This window comes from Rhinopithecus roxellana, chromosome 15 (genome assembly GCF_007565055.1).
Source record: "Rhinopithecus roxellana isolate Shanxi Qingling chromosome 15, ASM756505v1, whole genome shotgun sequence".
Lineage (NCBI taxonomy): Eukaryota > Metazoa > Chordata > Mammalia > Primates > Cercopithecidae > Rhinopithecus > Rhinopithecus roxellana.
In genome coordinates, this window is record NC_044563.1 from 10104258 (window position 1) to 10123798 (window position 19541).

Genomic DNA, 19541 nt, shown 5'->3' on the forward strand with positions numbered 1-19541 from the left:
GCGTGGAGGGCGGGGAAGCTGTGAGAACCCGCTGGAAAAGCCGCGGGTTCTCGACTACGTGGCGCTACTGCTGGCCCGGCGCGGCCAGGCTGCTGGGGGCGTCCCCCTGTGGCCCGCCCAGGGACAAGTGACTTGATGATAGGTTCTGCCAAGCCCCTCACATGATTCTGTGAAACTCATGGGAGCGAGGAACGACTGCTGCGCGGAGGTGACAGTGTGTATGCTATACCCTTTAGTTCCTGCTCTGCTTTTCCTCCAGAAACAGATGAGTGTCTAACAGGGGCCCCGGTCTGAACCCACCTGCCAAAGTGACGTTTGCTCACATCTAACCCCTTACAGCTCCAGGGTGCTGTTATTGCAAGGGCACCGGCCCTCCGGCCCAAAGCAGGGCAGGGACATGAGGGAGAACGCGCCCTGTCCCTCCCACCTCCTCCGGACTCGGCCCCTGGAGGGGCTGACGCTGGAAGACGTGACATCGTCGCTTCTGCTGTTCATGGCTTTTGACTCATGTTCAGGTTTGAAATCTTTTACCCAGTTTAAGAACGGGATGAACTCTCCTCGTTTAAAGGAGAGAATGAAGAACCCTGAACGCAAATCTCGATCCTTGTCCCCATTAATCTGAGGCGGCAGGAAGAATGTGGAGGCAAACCTGGCTCTTCTCAGTACTGTTCCAGCCACCCACCGCTCTGCCATTCAGGAACTCTGCGCGGGTGCCAGGTGCCACGCGCGGTGCTGCCTCCGCACTCCCCGCAAGCTGTGCGAACTGTAGGAAGGAGAGGCTGCTGGGGTGGAGGGCAGCAGGGAGAGACCCATGTTCGGGGTCAGACGAGAGCAGCTTCATGAAGTTCTGGGGGAGGCGAAGCATTATGACCAGATGGAAATGAAAGGAAACGGGAGACTCTGTATTAATAAACTAGCAGCTTTATTGCCCTTTAGGGGCCATGTCTTCACTTGAGATGTCTAAGTGCTTGAGGGAGGAAAACCTGTAAGAAATGATGGAGATCAGGGAACAGGCCTTGGCGATCCTGGAGCGGTGTCACAGTGAGCATTCGGTCAGCCGGGGAGACAGACGCCACAAAGCTCAGCAGGGGCTCAGTTTCTGGCCTCTCTTCGCCACCACTCAGTCCTCTCAGCTCCTGGGTGACCTGAGCCTCAGTTGCCAGCCACCCTGCTCCTGTGCCAGCACCACCTCCAGCTCCTGCCTTGGTTTGCTGCTGCAAGCGTCTACGGGCTCGCCGCCGCCCCTGCCACACTCGGTGCCACAAGGCACAGCGCCAGCTCACTGAGGAGGGCAGGGATGCCCCCTTCCCTGCCTCACCCTGGTTCCCTTCTTGGGCTGCCTCATGTCCCTTGGGCCCCTGCTCTGCCAGGGCCGCATGGCTGGGCTGCCCCTCTTCTCCAGGGGCTCCATGCTTTCCAGTCGTCAGGGGCAGCTCCCCTGGCTGCCCAGGGCCCTGCATGGCCCAGTCCTGCACCATCTCTCCAACCTCTATAACCATCTCTTCTACCCCGTCTTCCCCGCCGTCTTCTACCCCGTCCCCTGCACATTCCTGCTGCTCCTCTCTCCCCTCCTCACAGCTCTTTTTCTGTCCATCTAGTTTCAGTCTTTTGCTCGTCCCTTCCTGAGAGGATTCCCCAGTTCCACCTCCTTCTGACCGCGGCCTCTTGGTTCCCTGTTCTATATGGCACCCCAGTGCTTCCCTGAATACCTGCACCAGGGCAGCAGTGAGCTGGGTGAAGGGTGCAAGGGGTAAAGGGATTGGAGTAGCAGCGAGTAGGGAGCTGGGGGAGCTGGGCTGCAGAAGAGGGAGCAGCCCCCAGTCCCGACCCCGGGAAGAACGGCGCTGGTACTGGAGGCTTCGGCAGTAATTGGCTGCCGCTCGGCAGCAGTTCTGTAGGCGCCCAGCCACCCGGCTGGTCACATTGGCTGCGACATTGTGACTCAGGTCAAAAGGGTCCTGGAGATTCATGGGGCCAAGGCGCAGACCCTCCCAGAGATTAGAGGGCAGGCTCCCTGCCACAGGCAGTGCCTGACCCTCCCGCAGGGACAGCACTGAGCCACGAAGATCCCAGCAAGATACACAGGAGAAGAACTGGGCTAGCAGGGAACCTGGAGGAGGAGGAAGAGTGGGGAAAGGGGGTCATTTAGAGGCCAGAACTGACACAGGTCCTGCACCAGAGCCATTTCCTTAGCAGGACTTTCTTTTTTCCCTTCCAAGGGGCTCAGCAGAGTCCCAGGAAGCTAGGCTTCTCTGATCCCTATAAACAAGAGGTCAGACCTCTCTCCCTGCCCCCACATGATCTCCCTGCCCCCACATGATTTCCCTGCCCAGATGCTGCTGCTCCCTGCTAGCCAGTGTAACCTTGGGTAAGTCACTTAATTGCTCCCAAACATGGTTTCTTCATCTGTAAAATGGCAGTAATAATATTAGGTGTCTCACAGGTTTTCTGTGAGAACCATGCCTGGCACACAGTGTGATATATGTTACCTACTGTTGATGAATATCATTACTAGTCCTCTACCAGGCTCCCCAAACTCACTGAGGGGCTCCACATTTGTGCTGCGCTCCAGTCTTGAGGCATCCCTGGGGAAACTGCAGTCCCAGCCATCGACTTCCACCTGCTCCCCCTCTCCTGTGAAAGTAAAAAAGGTGAGAGTCAGTCTGGAAGCAGGGAGATTGAGGGTTGGGGTAGAAATGGGGGTGACAGCAGAGATCTCATTCCCAGAGTTGCTTTGGTGTATCTAAGTGTGATGAAGAAGAGAGGAAGCTAACAAGATAGAGAGGGTGGAAGCTAGGCCGAGTACCTGCTTTCTGGGTGAGCTGGGATACAGTGGGCAACACAGGAGGGTCCCTGGTCTGAAGAAAATATATCACCAGCAAGGTCAGGGCGTAGTTACTGAGAAGGGGGCCACTCCCTGGGTAAATAAGCAGTAATTCCAGTTAGATCAGAGGTGCGTCCAATCCCCCCACTGGCAGTTTTCTCAACCTCGGTGCCCATTCTGACCTCCCTTCTCTCCCTGAATCCCTGCCTTTGTCCTGACTCAGCCGCAAGTCTGTCCTGATGCATTCTCACCTGAAAGCCCCCGACCCTGAGCCCAGCAGCGGAGGGTGTACACGAGGGGCCGGACTCGACCATCTAGCTCAGAGCAGAGACTCAGGAAACGGGAGTTATGCAGGGCCAGCCTGGGATGAAGCAGGGACAAGGTTATTAGGGCTTGGGGACATCAGAACCTACCACCCCCAGCTTTCATTCCAGACTTGCATAACTGGGGCCAGCTGGAATAAGGCCAAAACAGAGTTTCCCCAAAGGTTGCTCAAACACTGATCTTGTGAGACAGTGTGCAGAAAGACAAAGGAGTTCGGGAAACACTTCATCCTGTACGCCCGTCCTGGACATTCACAGCACATTATTCTTAAGACTGCTTATGAGCCATGGTCACACCACTGCACTCCAGCCTGGGTGACAGAGCAACATCCCATCTCAAAAAAAAAAAAAAAAAAAGACTGCCCAGAGCCTTTACTATGCAAAGAAACAAAGACAGGAAGGGAGAGAAGAAGGAAGGAAAGGAGAAAAAGAAGGCAAGACAAGGGGAGAAGGGAGGAAATGGAGAAAACTTTTTGCATCTAATTTTGAATTTCCCAAATTTATTCAACCGCAGAACTCTTTTCTACATCCCTTGAAAGTAGTATTCTAAGGAACACACTTTACAAACACTGAAATGGAAGCCAGGCAGGAGGAGACAAGGGACAGAAAGAGGGATAGTCCCAAACAAGGACAAACTTGAGACTTGGCAGGTGTAGGAGTTTCTGAAGCCAGACTCTCTCCTGGCCCACCCCAGAATTCTCAGCTGGCCTGCCCCAAAGAAAGGTATGGTGCCTCATGCCTGTAATCCCAGCACTCTGGGAGGCCGAGGGAGGCGGATCACCTAAGGTTGGGAGTTCGAGACCAGCCTAACCAACATGGAGGAACCCCGTCTCTACTAAAAATACAAAATTAGCTGGGCATGGTGGCGCATGCCTGTAATCCCAGCTACTTGGGAGGCTGAGGCAGGAGAATCACTTGAACCCGGGAGGTGGAGGTTGCAGTGAGCCAAGATGGCGCCATTGCACTCCAGCCTGGGCAACAAGAGCAAAATGTTGTCTCAAAAAAAAGAAAAAAAGAAAGATACCGGTTACTGAGGGAGACATCACCGTGGAGACCTGAAGGCCGATGACAGAACTTGACCACAGGGCGCCGGGCGGAGGGCACAGTTTGGACTCGATATACCCCAGGGACACAGCCCCGGAGAATGGATCCCACCAGCTCCAGCATTGCTGCCCCTTCTGCTTTCTCCCTCTTTGGGGCCTCTGCTAGTTCCAGGGCCTTCCCCAGGTCCCCCTCTCCCCTGTCCTCCAGCAGTGGTGAGGCTGGAGGCAGAGACTGGGGAGAAGCAAGGGTCTCAGAGGCCAAGGCAGAGTCCGGAGTTTGGGGTGCCAGGGAGGAGGAAGGGGTTTCAAAGTCCAGGGCTTCAGAATCCTGGGGAGAAGCTGGAGGTTGTGAATCTGGAGGGGAGGCTGGGGTGCAGGCCAGGGCTTGAGGGTCCAGTGGGGAAGCCAGAGCCGAGTCCAGCGATGGAGATTCTGGAGCCTTTGGGACTGGCTGTGGACAGAAATGAGCTGAGTGAAATGCTTCTGCTGTCCCCTAAGCAGAGAACATCTCTATCCCCAAGATAATATTACTTCCAGCTTATTCAGCAATATTCTAAGGGCTTTATACATATTAACTCATTTAATCTTCACAGCAACCTTTTTTTTAAAGATAACCTTTTAATTCTATAAAATAAAAGGTCTACCTCTGCAAAAAATGTCATTATCATGAAAGACAAAAACAGAGGAACTATTACAAACTAAAGAAGACTAAAGAGAAACCATAACAGTCCATTGTCAGGACAGCTGACCAAATTAGAGTATGGACTGTAAACTCTAAAGGTTTACATTTGTATCAATGTAACATTTTCTCAACTTGACAATAGTACTGTGGTTATACACTAGAATACCTTTGTTCTTGCATAACACACATTGAGATATTGAGGGGTAAAGGAATGTGATACATGCAACCTTCTTTCAGATGATTCAGAAAATATAAATAGAGAAAGTGTGTGTGTAGAGAACGATAAAAAGAATGATAAAACATTTAAAAACTCCTGTTGCGGGGGCAGCAGGCATACAGGAACTCTACTGTCTGCTCACTTTTGCTGTGAATCTAACACTGCTCTAAAAAATGAAGTCTTTTTTTTTTTTTTTTCCTGAGATGGAGTCTCAATCTGTCATCCAGGCTGGAGTGCAGTGGCACAATCTTGGTTCACTGCAACCTCCGCCTCCCGGGTTCAAGCTGTCTCTCCTGCCTCAGCCTCCCAAGTAGCTGGGATTACAGGCGAATGCCCCCATACCCGGCTGATTACAGGCGAATGCCCCCATACCCGGCTGATTTTTCTTTTCTTTTTTTTTTTTTTTTTTTTTTTTGAGACAGAGTCTTGCTCTGTCGCCCGGGCTGGAGTACAGTGGCCGGATCTCAGCTCACAGCAAGCTCCGCCTCCCGGGTTTTACGCCATTCTCCTGCCTCGGCCTCCCGAGTAGCTGGGACTACAGGCGCCCGCCACCTCGCCCAGCTAGTTTTTTGTATTTTTAGTAGAGACGGGGTTTCACCGTGTTAGCCAGGATGGTCTCGATCTCCTGACCTCGTGATCCGCCTGTCTCGGCCTCCCAAAGTGCTGGGATTACAGGCTTGAGCCACCGCGCCCGGCGATTTTTCTATTTTTAGTAGAGACGGCGTTTCACCACGTTAGCCAGGCTGGTCTCAAACTCCTGACCTCAGGTGATCCACCTGCCTTGACCTTCCAAAGTGCTGGGATCACATAGGCGTGAACCGTGCCCAGCCAAGTCTATTTTTTGAAAATAATAATAGGCTGGGCATGGGGGCTTATACCTTTAATCCCAGCAATTTGGAAGAATGAGGCAGGGGGATTCCTTGAGCCCAGGAGTTCAAGACCAGCCTGGGCAACATAGTGAGACCCTATTTCTAAGTAATAATAATAATCCTTTTCTATTCCTAAAACAGAATCTGTACATTAGATGTTAGAAAATACAGGTAAGTGGCCGGGCATGGTAGCTCATTCCTGTAATCCCAGCACTTTGGGAGGGCCAAGGTGGGTGGATCACTTTAGGCCAGGAGTCCAAGAGCAGCCTGGCCTACATGGAGAAACCCCATCTCTACTAAAAATACAGAAAATTAGCCAGGCATGGCGGCGTGTGCCTGTATTCCGAGCTACTTGGGAGACTGAGGCACGAGAATCACTTGAACCCAGAAAGTGGAGGTTGCAGTGAGTAGAGATCACAGCACTGTACTCCAGCTTGGGTGACAGAGTTAGACTGTGTCTCAAAAAAAAAAAAAAGAAAGGAAAATACACATAAGCAAAACTAAAAGGACCTTATTGTATATTCTTTAATATATTTTTTCCTAAAGGAGAAATGATGGATCTGCAGCATGGGAGCTTATTTCTTCAGACGCCTAAAATTGTGGCAGATACAGATTATTCTGTGACTGCCAATTCTAAGATTGTAGTGGTAACTGCAGGAGTCCGTCAGCAAGAAGGGGAGAGTCGGCTCAATCTGGTGCAGAGAAATGTTAATGTCTTCAAATTCATTATTCCTCAGATCGTCAAGTACAGTCCTGATTGCATCATAATTGTGGTTTCCAACCCAGTGGACATTCTTACATATGTTACCTGGAAACTAAGTGGATTACCCAAACACCACGTGATTGGAAGTGGATATAATCTGGATTCTGCTAGATTTCGCTACCTTATGGCTGAAAAACTTGGCATTCATCCCAGCAGCTGCCATGGATGGATTTTGGGGGAACATGGCGACTCAAGTGTGGCTCTGTGGAGTGGCGTGAATGTGGCAGGTGTTTCTCTCCAGGAGTTGAATCCAGAAATGGGAACTGACAATGATAGTGAAAATTGGAAGGAAGTGCATAAGATGGTGGTTGAAAGTGCCTATGAAGTCATCAAGCTAAAAGGATATACCAACTGGGCTACTGGATTAAGTGTGGCTGATCTTATTGAATCCATGTTGAAAAATCTATCCAGGATTCATCCCGTGTCAACAATGGTAAAGAGGATGTATGGCATCGAGAATGAAGTCTTCCTGAGCCTTCCATGTATCCTCAATGCCCGAGGATTAACCAGCGTTATCAACCCGAAGGTAAAGGATGATGAAGTTGCTCAGCTCCAGAAAAGTGCAGATACCCTGTGGGACATCCAGAAGGACCTAAAAGACCTGTGACTACTGGGCTCTAGGCTATAGAAATTTAAAAACTACAATGTTATTAACTCTGAGCCTTTAGTTTCATCCGTGTACATGGATCGCAGTTTGCTTTGATCTTCTTCAATATGTGAATTTGGGCTCACAGAATCAAAGCCTATGCTTGGTTTAATGCTTGCAATATGAGCTCTTGAACAAATAAAATTAACTATTGTAGTGTGGGGAAAAAAAAAATTATTTTTTCCAAAATAAGATCATATTGTACACACCATTTTGAAAAATTTTTTTGTTACGACTGGCAGGTATCCATGTCAAATCATTTTTTCTTTCTTTTTTTTTTTTTTTGAGAAGGAGTCTCCTTCTGTCACCCAGGTTGTAGTGCAGTGGTGCAATCTTGGCTCACTGCAACCTCTGCCTCCCGTGTTCAAGGTGATTCTCCTGCCTTAGCCTCCCAAGTAGCTGGAACTACAGGTGTACACCACCATGCCCAGTGTATTTTGTTTTTAGTAGAGACGGTGTTTCACTATATGTTGGCCAGACAGGTCTTGAACTCCTGACCTCAGGTGATCCGCCCACCTCAGCCTCCCAAAGTGCTGGGATTACAGGTGTGAGCCACCGTGCCTGGCCCTGTCAGTTCATTTTCATCCCATCTAATACTCATCCATATTCACATCTCTCCAATTACAATAAAGCCTTTCAGGTAGGTCCTATTATCTGCATTGTAGATGAGGAACTAAGGCATGGAGAGCTAAAGGACTTGCCCACAGTTACATGGCCATTCTCATGGACTCTTCCCAGCTGCCTCCCTGGGGCACTCACTCACCTGGGGCTCTTCCAAGTCACCCAGATCCAAGAAGAGGTCAAGATCACAGCCATGGACATCGAAGCTATTTATGGAAGAGCCAAAAGGGTGGACCACACAGCCTGGGTGCCAAGCAGAGAAGAAAGGTCAAGAGAAGTTAGGGAGGAGCAGGGGGAGGAAGAACAAAAGGAAGCACAAAGATGGAAAAGCAACCAAACACCTCTAGTGGAGGGAGGACTGGGGATATAGACACAGGGGAGCAAAGGCCAGGGAGGGCTCAGATATAGTAGGGGAGGTAACTTACCAGGGAAGAACTCTGTGAAGACCTCCTGCATCAGGGCCACTACCAGGCTCCGAAGCTGCCGCTCAGCCTCGGACAACTCCCTCAGCCCCACAAGCTTTATCATTTGTGTCCCCACGTCTGTGGCCTCAGCTAGTGCTTTGGCCAGCTGGTGACTGTCGGGGGCCGCTCCTTTGGGGGATTTGGAGGCCGGGCTCTGGAACTCCCTCTGCTCCCGTGGGCGGACACGCAGGCGATGTCCTCCCAGGCTGTGCTGGGACTGTGACAAGACAGCCTCTCGAGCACCCACGTCCCCCATCTCCACAATGGCAAACACTCCCTGGTAAACAACAACAGGGGCAGAGATGATGGTTTTGGAACCAAGAACCTAAGCACATGATCTACAGTGGATGAGAATATTAGAAATGGGGACTATCCCATAAATTGAGAATATTTGCTTGCTGTTTTCATAGTAACAGGGGACATATTTAGAAAAGCAATTTTCAGTCAGGTACAGTGACTCGTGCCTGTAATCCCAGCACTTTGGGAGGCTGAGGCAGGAGAACTGCTTGAGCCCAGGAGTTGGAAACTAGCCAGGGCAACATAGTGAGATCCCATCTCTATAAATAATTTTTTTTTTTTTTTTGAGATGAAGTCTCATGCTGTCCACCCAGACTGGAGTGCAATGGGGTGATCTCGGCTTAGTGCAACCTCTGCCTCCCAGGTTCTCCTGCCTCAGCGATTCTCCTGCCTCAGCCTCCCGAGTACCTGGGATTACAGGTGCATGCCAAGATGCCCAGCTAATTTTTGTATTTTTAGTAAAAATGGGGTTTCACCATGTTGGCCAGGCTGGTCTCTAACTCCTAAACTCAGCCTCCCAAAGTGCTGGGATTACAGGTGTAAGCCACCGCACCTGGCCAGTACAAAGAATTATTTAAAATTAGCCAGGCAGTCCCAGTTACTGGAGAGGAAGAGATGGGAGGATCGCTTGAGCCCGGGGGCTGAGGTTGCAGTGAGCCGAGATCGCACCACTGCACCCCAGTCTGGGTGAGAGAGCCACACCGTCAAAAAAAAAAAAAAACGGGCCGGGCACAGTGGCTCACACCTATAATCCCAGCACTTTGGGAGGCCGAGGCGGGCGGATCACAAGGTCAGGAGATCAAGACCATCCTGGCTAACACGGTGAAACCCCATCTCTACTAAAAATACAAAAAAATTAGCCGGGCGTGGTGGCAGGCGCCTATAGTCCCAGCTACTCGGGAGGCTGAGGCAGGAGACTGGCGTGAACCCAGGAAGCAGAGCTTGCAGTGAGCCAAGATCGCGCCACTGCACTCCAGCCTGGGTGAGAGAGAGACTCCGTCTCAAAAAAAAAAAAAGAAAGAAAGAAAAGTAGCCAGGCATGGCAGCACACACCTATAGTCCCAGCTACTTGGGAGGCTATGGTTAAGAGCATCACTTGAGCCCAGGATATTAAGACTGCACTGAGCCATAATTGCACCACTACACACCAGCCTGAGAGACACAGACCCTATCTCACAAAAAAGTAGAAAAACAATTATTTCTCTCACTCCTATGCCACACATTTTTCTCTCACCCCAGTCTGCCTCTAAAAACCTCATTTTATCTGTATTATTTCTGTCCCCTACTCTTTCCAATGAGGTGATTACACTATGACCCACCCTATAACTTTTCCTGATATAATTAGAATTTTTTAACATTTATTAAGGATCCATGTAATGGAATGAGTCCACTTAAAAAATTTTAAAAAATCGCCGGGCGTGGTGCCTCATCCCTGTAATCCCAGCACTTTGGGAGGCCAAAGTGGGTGTATCTCAAGGTCAAGAGATCGAGACTATCCTGGCCAATATGGTGAAACCCCATCTCTACTAAAAATACAAAAATTAGCCAGGCGTGGTGGCACATGCCTGTAATCTCAGCTACTCAGGAGGCTGAGGCAGGAGAACTGCTTGAAGCCAGGAGGCGGAGATTGCAGTGAGCCGGGATTATGCTACTGCACTCCAGCCTGGCAATAGAGCGGGACTCCGTCTCAAAATAAATAAATAAATAAATAAATAATTTTAAAAAATAAATTCATGTAATGAACACTGTGCTAGGCATAAATATTGTGGGGAAAAGAAAGAGAGATCAGCCTGTTACTGTGTCTATATAGAAGGAAGTAGACATAAGAGACTCCATTTAGTTCTGTATTTGAAATGCTGTTAATCTGTGACCCTACCCCCAACCTTGTCCTTGCAAGAAATATGTGCTGTGGTGACTCAAGGTTTAATGGATTTTGGGCTGTGCAGGATGTGTCTTTGTTAAACAAGTACCTGAAGGCAGCTTGCTGGTTAAAAATCCTGCCTGTCCCAGGCAATGGAACATCTCGGTGTAAAACCCATTGTGTGCTTTGTTTGCTGAGCAAGGAGAAAACCGCCTTTAGGAATAAGGTGGGACTTGCTGGAGCAATACTGCTAAAGGTTTATGGAGATGTTCGCATATGTATCTCAAGGCACAGCATTTTCCTTTAAACTTATTCATGTTACAAGGATTTTTGTTCATATGTCTTACTGCTGATTTCCTCCCTACAATGATCCTATTGTCCAGCCACTCCCTTATCTTTTTGATGGTAAAGATAATTATCAATAACTACTAAGGGAACTCAGAGGCCGGTGCCGGTGTGGGTCCTCTGTAAGCACAGCACCGGTCCCCTGGGCCCCGCTTTTCTTTCTCTATACTTTGTCTGTGTATTATTCCTTTTCTCAAGTCTCTCGTTCCACCTAACGAGAAACACCCACAAGTGTGGAGGGGCAGGCCACCCCTTCAAATATAAACTCACAAACCCTATCTTCAATAACTCACCATCTAGGAATAACAGCAATATAACAACTACACTGTTGTAAGTTGGTGAGTTCAGTGATATTCACTGGCCATATTTTTTTTAAGGTAAAATATCAGCAAGTAAGGAAAAACGCTGGGCACAGTGGCTCATGCCTAATCTCAACACTTTGGGAGGCTTAGGCAGGTGGATCACCTGAGGTCAGGAATTCAAGACCAGCCTGACCAACATGGCAAAACCCCATCTCCACTAAAAATACAAAATTAGCTGGATATGGCGGCGCATGCCTGTAATCCCAGCTACTCAGGAGGCAATTGCTTGAACCTGTGAGGTGGAGGTTACTGTGAGCCGAGATTGTGCATTGCACTCCAGTCTGGACAACAAGAGCGAATCTCCGTCTCAAAAAAAAAAAAGGAGGGAAAACAGGACTGCTTTAGGGAAAAAGTCCATATTCTTTTATATCCTCCAATGGTAAAGCTGGACCCTCATCTTGTTTATAAAAAGGTACCTCCTACAGTAAAGTAGCACCAAGACAGAGTAGTGCTAGCATCAAGATAGACATTCAGATGAAGGGAGAGGAATTGAGACCCTGATTTCAACAACGGTGTCTGTCTGGGTAACACAGCGAGACTCCGTCTCAAAAAAAAAAAAAAAAAAAGACTAGCGTGCAGTGATGTGATTATAGCTCACTGTAGCCTTGAATTCCTGGGCTCAAGAGAACCTCCCGCCTCAGCCTCCTCAGTAGCTAGGATTATAGGGGCACACCACCACACCGAGACTTACTTCTACCCTTATGCCAAACACAGCAAAGAACCGAAGTGAAGCCAAGGACAAAGTTAGCTACTTGGACCTGCCCAGGCCAGTCTTCTGACTCTAATCAACCACAGTTTACCAGACTGCAGTACAACACCAAGTTTGTAACCACAGCCCCAGCTAGAGATAAAGTGTCCCTTTCACCGGGTTTGTCTGTGCTCATATTTTTCTCCAAAACCTCACAGAAGGCATTAAGGAGGGCAGGATTAGCAGATTCAGAAGACTGTGTCAGCTGGGCATGGTAGCTCATGCCTGTAATCCCAGCACTTTGGGAGGCCAAGGTGGGCAGATCACCTGAGGTCAGAAGTTCGAGACCAGCCTGGCCAACATGGTGAAACCTGGTCTCTACTAAAAATACAAAAATTAGCCGGGTGTGGTGGCGCGCGCCTGCGGTCCCAGGTACTCAGGCAGCTGAGGCGGGAGAATTGCTTGGTGGGATTACAGGCATGGGCCACCACACCTAGCTAATTTTTGTATTTGTAGTAAAGATAGGGTTTCACCATGTTGGTCAGGCTGGTCTTGAACTCCTGACCTTAGGTGATCCTCCCACCTCAGCCTCCTAAAGTGCTGGAATTACAGGCGTAAGCCACTGTGCCTGGCTGAGAAAAATACTTTTCCTAAAGGCCTCCTCAGTAAACTTCTACTTATATCTCGGTGGCCAGAATTCTATCACCAAAAAACTCCCTCTAAAAAAAAACAAAAAAGAAAAGGCATTTTTCGGCCGGGCGCGGTGGCTCAAGCCTGTAATCCTAGCACTTTGGGAGGCCGAGACGGGCGGATCACGAGGTCAGGAGATCGAGACCATCCTGGCTAATACAGTGAAACCCCGTCTCTACTAAAAAATACAAAAAACTAGCCGGGCGAGGTGGCGGGCGCCTGTAGTCCCAGCTACTCGGGAGGCCGAGGCAGGAGAATGGCATAAACCGGGGAGGCGGAGCTTGCAGTGAGCTGAGATCCAGCCATTGCATTCCAGCTTGGGCGATAGAGCGAGACTCCATCTCAAAAAAAAAAAAGAAAAGGCATTTTTCCCAGAAAAAAAGGAAAAAAAAAATAGGAGGATGGGACTTAGACTTAGGTGACAATAACCTTTTATTTTTTTGAGACGGAGTTTCGCTCTTGTTGCCCAGGTTGGAGTGCAATGTCAGCTCACCACAACCTCCACCTCCCAGGTTCAAGTGATTCTCCTGCCTCAGCCTCCAGAGTAGATGGGATTACAGGCATGAGCCACCACTTCCGGCTGACACTAACCTTTTTTTTTGAGATGGAGTCTCACTCTGTCGCCCAGGCTGGAGTGCAGTGGTGCTATCTCAGCTCACTGCAAGCTCCGCTTCCCAGGTTCATGCCATTCTCCTGCCTCAGCCTTCCGAGTAGCTGGGACTACAGGCGCCCGCCACGGCGCCTGGCTAATTTTTTTGTATTTTTAGTAGAGACCGGGTTTCACTGTGTTAGCCAGAATGGTCTCGATCTCCTGACCTCATGATCCGCCTGCCTCGGCCTCCCAAAGTGCTGGGATTACAGGCGTGAGCCACCGCGCCCGGCCGACACTAAACTTTTATGCTCTGCCATACAACCTGCCCCTACTTCTTACCTGAAATATGGGGCAGCAGTATCCCAACTATGAAGAGCCACATGCCAATAATGGCAGAGCGGGAAAACAGCAAAGCCCTGAACTGTCCAGGTCTGAACTTCTTGTTACATGAGAAAAACTAAGCTCCTATTGTTTAAGCCATTTGTAGTTTGGTTGCTGAATGCAATCCCTAACAAACACAGGCTCCACCCCATTCTAAAAGATAACCTGGGCTGCAAAGGGATATTTGGGATCACCTAAGCCATGCCTACATAACAAGAGTGCAGCCTCAGAACCACAGTATGACCAAGGAACACAGCACCTCAACAGTGAACTTTTTTCAAGGGACCAAAGGGATTCTAACAAAGCCTCCGTGGAGGCAACACAAAAAGCATGAGCTTGTTTAACACTCTCCAAAGGACAGGGTGTTCTAACCAAACAACCTCAGTACCTCTCAGTGTAAGTTAATAAACTGCTAACTGGTTTATCAACCAGGTTCCTGTAGAGTTGATCCAGTGGTATGTTGTTCTTTAAGCACCAACTTTCACTATAACTACTTGTTTAATTCTTTACTTTCTCCTCTAGACTATAGGCTCTGTAAGAGCAGGGACCATAGCTATCCCATTCACTACCCAGAATGCAGCCCTAAGCATAGTGCCTAGCACAAAGTTAGCTGTGAATAAATATCTGGCAAAGAATTCACGGAATCAATAAATGACACACACAAAAAAATCTTCCAATGACTAACTCTGGTGAAGTGATAAAATCCAAGGGGTGCGACTGGGAGCAGTGGCTCATGCCCGTGATCCCAGCACTTTGGGAGGTTGAGGCGTGCGGATCACCTAAGGTCAGGAGCTCGAGACCAGCCTGGCCAACATGGTGAAACCCCATCTCTACTAAAAATACAAAAATTAGCTGGGCGTGGTGGCACGCACCTGTAATCCCAGCTGCTAGGGAGGTTAAGGTGTGGGAATTGCTGGAACGCAGGAGGCAGACGTCGCAGTGAGCCAAGATTGTGCCACTGCACTGAAAAAAATAATAAAAATAAAAATTCAAAGGGCGGGGGAGGTGTGAGAAGCTCCCAAAGTTGGCCTAGCCCAAATACTGTGATGTCCATCAAGAACAAGCCACATTAGGAACCAGCTCAAAGAAGCTGTTGGTTTCTCTCTCTTGTCTTTTTGGTACACAGCACATCTGATTCATTCTTTTGTTTTTTTTCTTTTTTTAAGATGGAGTCTTGGCCGGGCGCGGTGGCTCAAGCCTGTAATCCCAGCACTTTGGGAGGCCGAGACGGGCGGATCACGAGGTCAGGAGATCGAGACCATCCTGGCTAACACGGTGAAACCCCACCTCTACTAAAAACTACAAAAAACTAGCCCGGCGAGGTGGCAGCGCCTGTAGTCCCAGCTACTCAGGAGGCTGAGGCAGGAGAATGGCGTGAACCCGGGAAGCGGAGCTTGCAGTGAGCTGAGATCCGGCCACAGCACTCCAGCCTGGGTGACAAAGCGAGACTCCGTCTCAAAAAAAAAAAAAAAAATACAAAAAACTAGCCGGGCGAGGTGGCAGGCACCTGTAGTTCCAGCTACTCGGGAGGCTGAGGCAGGAGAATGGCGTAAACCCAGGAGGCGGAGCTTGCAGTGAGCTGAGATCTGGCTACTGCACTCCAGCCTGGGCGACAGAGCCAGACTCCGTCTCAAAAAAAAAAAAAAAAAGAAAAAAAGATGGAGTCTCGCTCTGTCATCCAGACTGGAGTGCAGTGGCACGATCTCAGCTCACTGCAACCTCTGCATCCCAGGTTCAAGCAATTCTCCTGCCTTAGCCACCCAAGTAGCTGGGACTACAGACATGCGTCACCACACCCAGCTAATTTTTTATTTTTAGTAGAGACGGGGGGGGGCGGTTTCACCATGTTGTCCAACTCCTGACCTCAGGATGGATCCGCCTGCCTCAGCCTCCCAAAGTGTTGGGATTACAGGTGTCCTCGCACCCAGTCCTGATTCATTCTTTAACCCAAGAGCCATTCACTTTACCTTGTCCTTGTCCATGACAACACTGGCCACAGGTCCAAATGCTTGGAAATACTCAGAGAGCTGAGCAGAATCCACATCCCTGGGAAAGCCACTGACAAACACACTTCGAAGTCCCTGGGCCTTTCTCGCAGCTCGTAGTTCCACCAGGTGCCGGTGCTTTCTGCCTCCCAAGTGGGCATCAAGGCTGGGTCCTGCAAAGACAAGTGTGAGATAAAAACATCCAAAGCGGCCGGGCGCGGTGGCTCAAGCCTGTAATCCCAGCACTTTGGGAGGCCGAGACGGGCGGATCACGAGGTCAGGAGATCGAGACCATCCTGGCTAACACTGTGAAACCCCGTCTCTACTAAAAAATACAAAAAACTAGCCGGGCGAGGTGGCGGGCGCCTGTAGTCCCAGCTACTCGGGAGCCTGAGGCAGGAGAATGGCGTAAACCCGGGAGGCGGAGCTTGCAGTGAGCTGAGATCCAGCCACTGCACTCCAGCCCGGGTGACAGAGCGAGACTCCGTCTCAAAAAAAAAAAAAAAAAAACATCCAAAGCACTCTTCAGCGTGTCTGCCTTTGCTCTCTGTATACCTAAATCTTACTGATCCTTCCAAGCCACAGAAACTGTGACCTTTGACTAAACAAAGTCTTGGCTCCTTTCACCTTCCTCTCTTATAACTTTGTCTAAATAGTACATTCTTTTTTAAAATTTTTTTAAAAACAGTCTCACTGTTGCCCCTGCTCCTGGAGTTCAGTGGCACAGTCTCCACTCACTGCAATTTCTGCCGCCGGGGGTTCTACAAATTCTCCTGCCTCAGCCTCCTGAGTAGCTGGGACTACAGGTGTGTGTCACCATGCCTAGCTAATTTTTGTATTTTTAGTAGAGATGGGTTCCCAGGAGAACTGGCTACACTATAAGTATTTCATCTATTTTTACTTAAAGAACAGTGTGATAGTAAAGTCTTTCTTAAACCATCTATTTGTGCTAGGTAGAGCTGGAAATAAATTAACAGGTAACTTATCCAGGTCATCTACAGAAGAACTAAAAAAATTCAGATCCTGGAATACTTCGTGGATCATCTCTGGACATGGTATGACATAGTGATGTCAAGGGCAGGATCTGAAATCACATTGCCCAAGTTCAAATCCCAGCTCTGACAAGCTGTGTGAGACCTTGGTCAAGTCATGAAGCCTCACTATGCTTCAGCTTCCTCAGATATAAAATGGAAATAACAGTATCTAGCACCTCACACACAGGTATTATTCTTATGTATCACTTGGCAGAGAGTCTGGTAGATGGTAAATGCTGAAAAACTAGTCATTGCTATTATTTTAGTATGAGTTAGCTGCTTGAGTCACCAAAGTAAATGTGGGGCCAAGGAAGACTCCTAGGTTTCTGGCTTGGCTTACTGGATGAACAGTGATAGTGCCATTCACAGAGAAAAGGAAGAATGGAAGTAGACCCTGTTTAGGGAAGATTGTGATTCCAGACTTCAAAAGTAGGGCCGGGCACATTGGCTCACACCTGTAATCCCAGCACTTTGGGAGGCCAAGATGGGAAGATCGCTTGAGGCCAGGAGTTGGAGACCAGCCTAGGCAACGTGGTGAAACCCCATCTCTACAAAAAATTAAAAAATTAGCCAAGGTCGGGCGCGGTGGCTCACGCCTATAATCCCAACACGTTGAGAGGCCGAGGCGGGCAGATCACGAGGTCACGAGACCGAGACCATCCTGGCTAACAGGGTGAAACCCCATCTCTACCAAAAATAAAAAAAATAGCCGGGCATGGTGGCGGGCGCCTGTAGTCCCAGCTACTCAGGAGGCTGAGGCAGGAGAATGGCGGGAACCTGGGAGGTGGAGCTTGCAGTGAGCCGAGATCACGCCACTGCACTCCAGCCTGGGCGACAGAGCGAGACTCTGTCTCAAAAAAAAAAAATAGCCAAGTATGGTGGTGCACGCTTGTAGACCCAACTACTTGGGAGGCTAGCCGGGGGTATCGCTCTGCAGCTGAGGTTGAGGCTGCAGTGAGCCAAGATCACACCACTGCACTGCAGCCTGGGTGACAGAGCGAGACCTTGTCTCAAAAAAAAAAAAAAAAAAAAGTGGAATTTGAAGTTACAGCGAACCCCTTGTCTGTCACACAAGAACCTTGTCTATTTTTCCAAACCCATCTTCTGTCTCTTCCTCACTGGTATCTTATGGTCTAGTCATTCATGCCATCTATTTCATCCGTCCCCGCCTTTGAGTAAGTCCTCTGTAGGGGTCCTCTGATTTAGTTATTGATTCTCTGTGGTCCCACAGTTCTCCAAACATATCTATAAAGCATTGAAACTTTCTCCATCTCTACACGGTGAACTCCTTCATCTCTGAACCCCCTTCCCCCACCCTAAAGATCGGCAGAATGCCAGACACAGAGCATATGTCCAATAGATGATGGTTAAAGAAGAAATAAAACAATGAAACGCGTTGTGGAGATTTCGTATACTGAGGAGGAGGGTAATGTGGTGGGACTTTCCCGACTCTCCAAATCCCCTCAGACTTGCGGAGTAAAAACGGAGGTGAGAGACCCTACCAACCGACCTGACAGGAACGATTACCTATAACCCTAACTTTCGCCAGGATCAAAAGATGAAAGCCCGCAACCACCCGGGTCCCTCACTAGCCACCGCTTACGGTTGGCTGTAGTAACGTGGCAGAGGCAGCAGCGGAAACCCCCACGCGGCAGCGATTCGACATCCGAATCCACCGCCGCCATAGCGACTCTCCTGTACCGACAAAAACACAAGCACCTCTGCCACGACCGGAACCCACTTCTCTGAAGCGCAACGCGCTCGGAAGCTACTTCCGCCGGTCCGATAGGAAGTGACATAAGTCGTCCAATTGCGCGGACACACTCCTCCGGAAACCAAGCTTCTTCGACTCCGGGTTCCGTTCCTCGCGGCTATCTAGTCCCCCGCCCTTTTTAGGAAAAGCCGCGCGTTACGATGCTTATCTGCATGCGGTAAGCCGATTGGTGTGCTTTAAGGTGTTCAGGCGTTGATTGGCCCAAAGCGTCGTGAATATTTATGACAGCAGCCACAAAGGCTGGCGCCGGGTAGCGTCTAGCTGCAGCTCCTTCACCCTGCAGTAGACACCCTTGTGTCTGTACCCTCGACCCTTATTTACCCGACGAATAAAGGCAGAGGATCGGCGGCTTCCAATCCTTTGCCCCACGGAACCCAGACCTGTTACTGGACTTCCAACCTTTTCAGGGCTGTTACTCCCTCCCTCCACCCCCTGTCCTCTCGCAAAACGGATGTTCTGCGACTGCTTCTAGCCCTGGTTGGGGAGCTCTGCCACCACCGGGCACCTTCCGGACTCCACAAGGTCCCTGGAGCCAGGCCCACTCCTTCCGCAGTAGTGGGCTGCATGGTGTACTCCCGAGGCGCCAGGGCCACTGGCGCACCTCAGAGCAGTGCGACAAGACAAAACCGAGTACCGATAACTGAGTGAAGACACTGGAGGGAGCGAATGCTGTCAACCCCCACCTAGTATAATTGTCAGTTCCTCCCAACACCGCCGAGGTGTAGGCTCAGTACAGGGAGGGACTACAGGAGCTGGGGATGCCCTAGGGACAGGGATCATAACGAAGTGGAGAGGACTTTCAGATGGGCTCAGCCCACAGCTTTGAATGGCGCAAAGAGCCATGGACCTAAGGCAGACACCAAGGTCTTTGACTTTGAGCAAGTCACAACTGCTGAGGCTGTTCCCCATCTCTAAAGGAAGTGCCCAAGGAGCACACAGTAGGCTGAACTTCTTGTTCTCTCCTAAGGTGTTCCTTCTAATGGGCCCAGCTCAGGCATCTGATCTCAGTGTCCCAAACCTTTCAGGCAGGAAACGGTGCTACAGTGGATCAAGGCAGTTGCTGAGACTGGCCTTGAGGAT

General features: G+C 49.7%; 1 protein-coding gene, 1 long non-coding RNA gene and 1 pseudogene across 3 annotated transcripts; 2 read left to right on the forward strand and 1 right to left on the reverse strand.

Annotated features, from left to right (window-relative positions):
* Positions 1 to 53: 53 nt before the first annotated feature.
* Positions 54 to 950, forward strand: LOC115893490. The gene is made up of 2 exons (XR_004053494.1): positions 54 to 218; positions 340 to 950. It is a non-coding gene; the product is annotated as an uncharacterized LOC115893490 (long non-coding RNA).
* On the reverse strand, positions 903 to 18517 carry TUT1 (terminal uridylyl transferase 1, U6 snRNA-specific). The gene is made up of 9 exons (XM_010384896.2): positions 18291 to 18517; positions 15636 to 15826; positions 8414 to 8729; positions 8131 to 8231; positions 4172 to 4641; positions 3076 to 3185; positions 2807 to 2917; positions 2542 to 2634; positions 903 to 2110 (listed from the first exon to the last, which is right to left on the reverse strand). Exons 1-9 carry the CDS (start codon positions 18484 to 18486, stop codon positions 948 to 950), a joined length of 2751 nt encoding a protein of 916 aa, XP_010383198.2. The 5' UTR covers positions 18487 to 18517; the 3' UTR covers positions 903 to 947.
* On the forward strand, positions 6394 to 7528 carry LOC115893489 (annotated as a pseudogene). Its single transcript, XR_004053493.1, has one exon. The product of XR_004053493.1 is annotated as an L-lactate dehydrogenase B chain pseudogene (transcript).
* Positions 18518 to 19541: the final 1024 nt, after the last annotated feature.

Bases quoted from the DNA above. Each gene is read 5' to 3' on its own strand.
- TUT1 (XM_010384896.2), bottom strand. From the start codon at position 18,486: ATGTCACTTCCTATCGGACCGGCGGAAGTAGCTTCCGAGCGCGTTGCG. The intron at 2,918-3,075 runs GTGAGAATGCAT...TTATTTACCCAG, and splicing joins TCAGGGTCGGGGGCTTTCAG to GGAGTGGCCCCCTTCTCAGT. The intron at 2,635-2,806 runs GTACTCGGCCTA...TTACTTTCACAG, and splicing joins CCAGCTCACCCAGAAAGCAG to GAGAGGGGGAGCAGGTGGAA.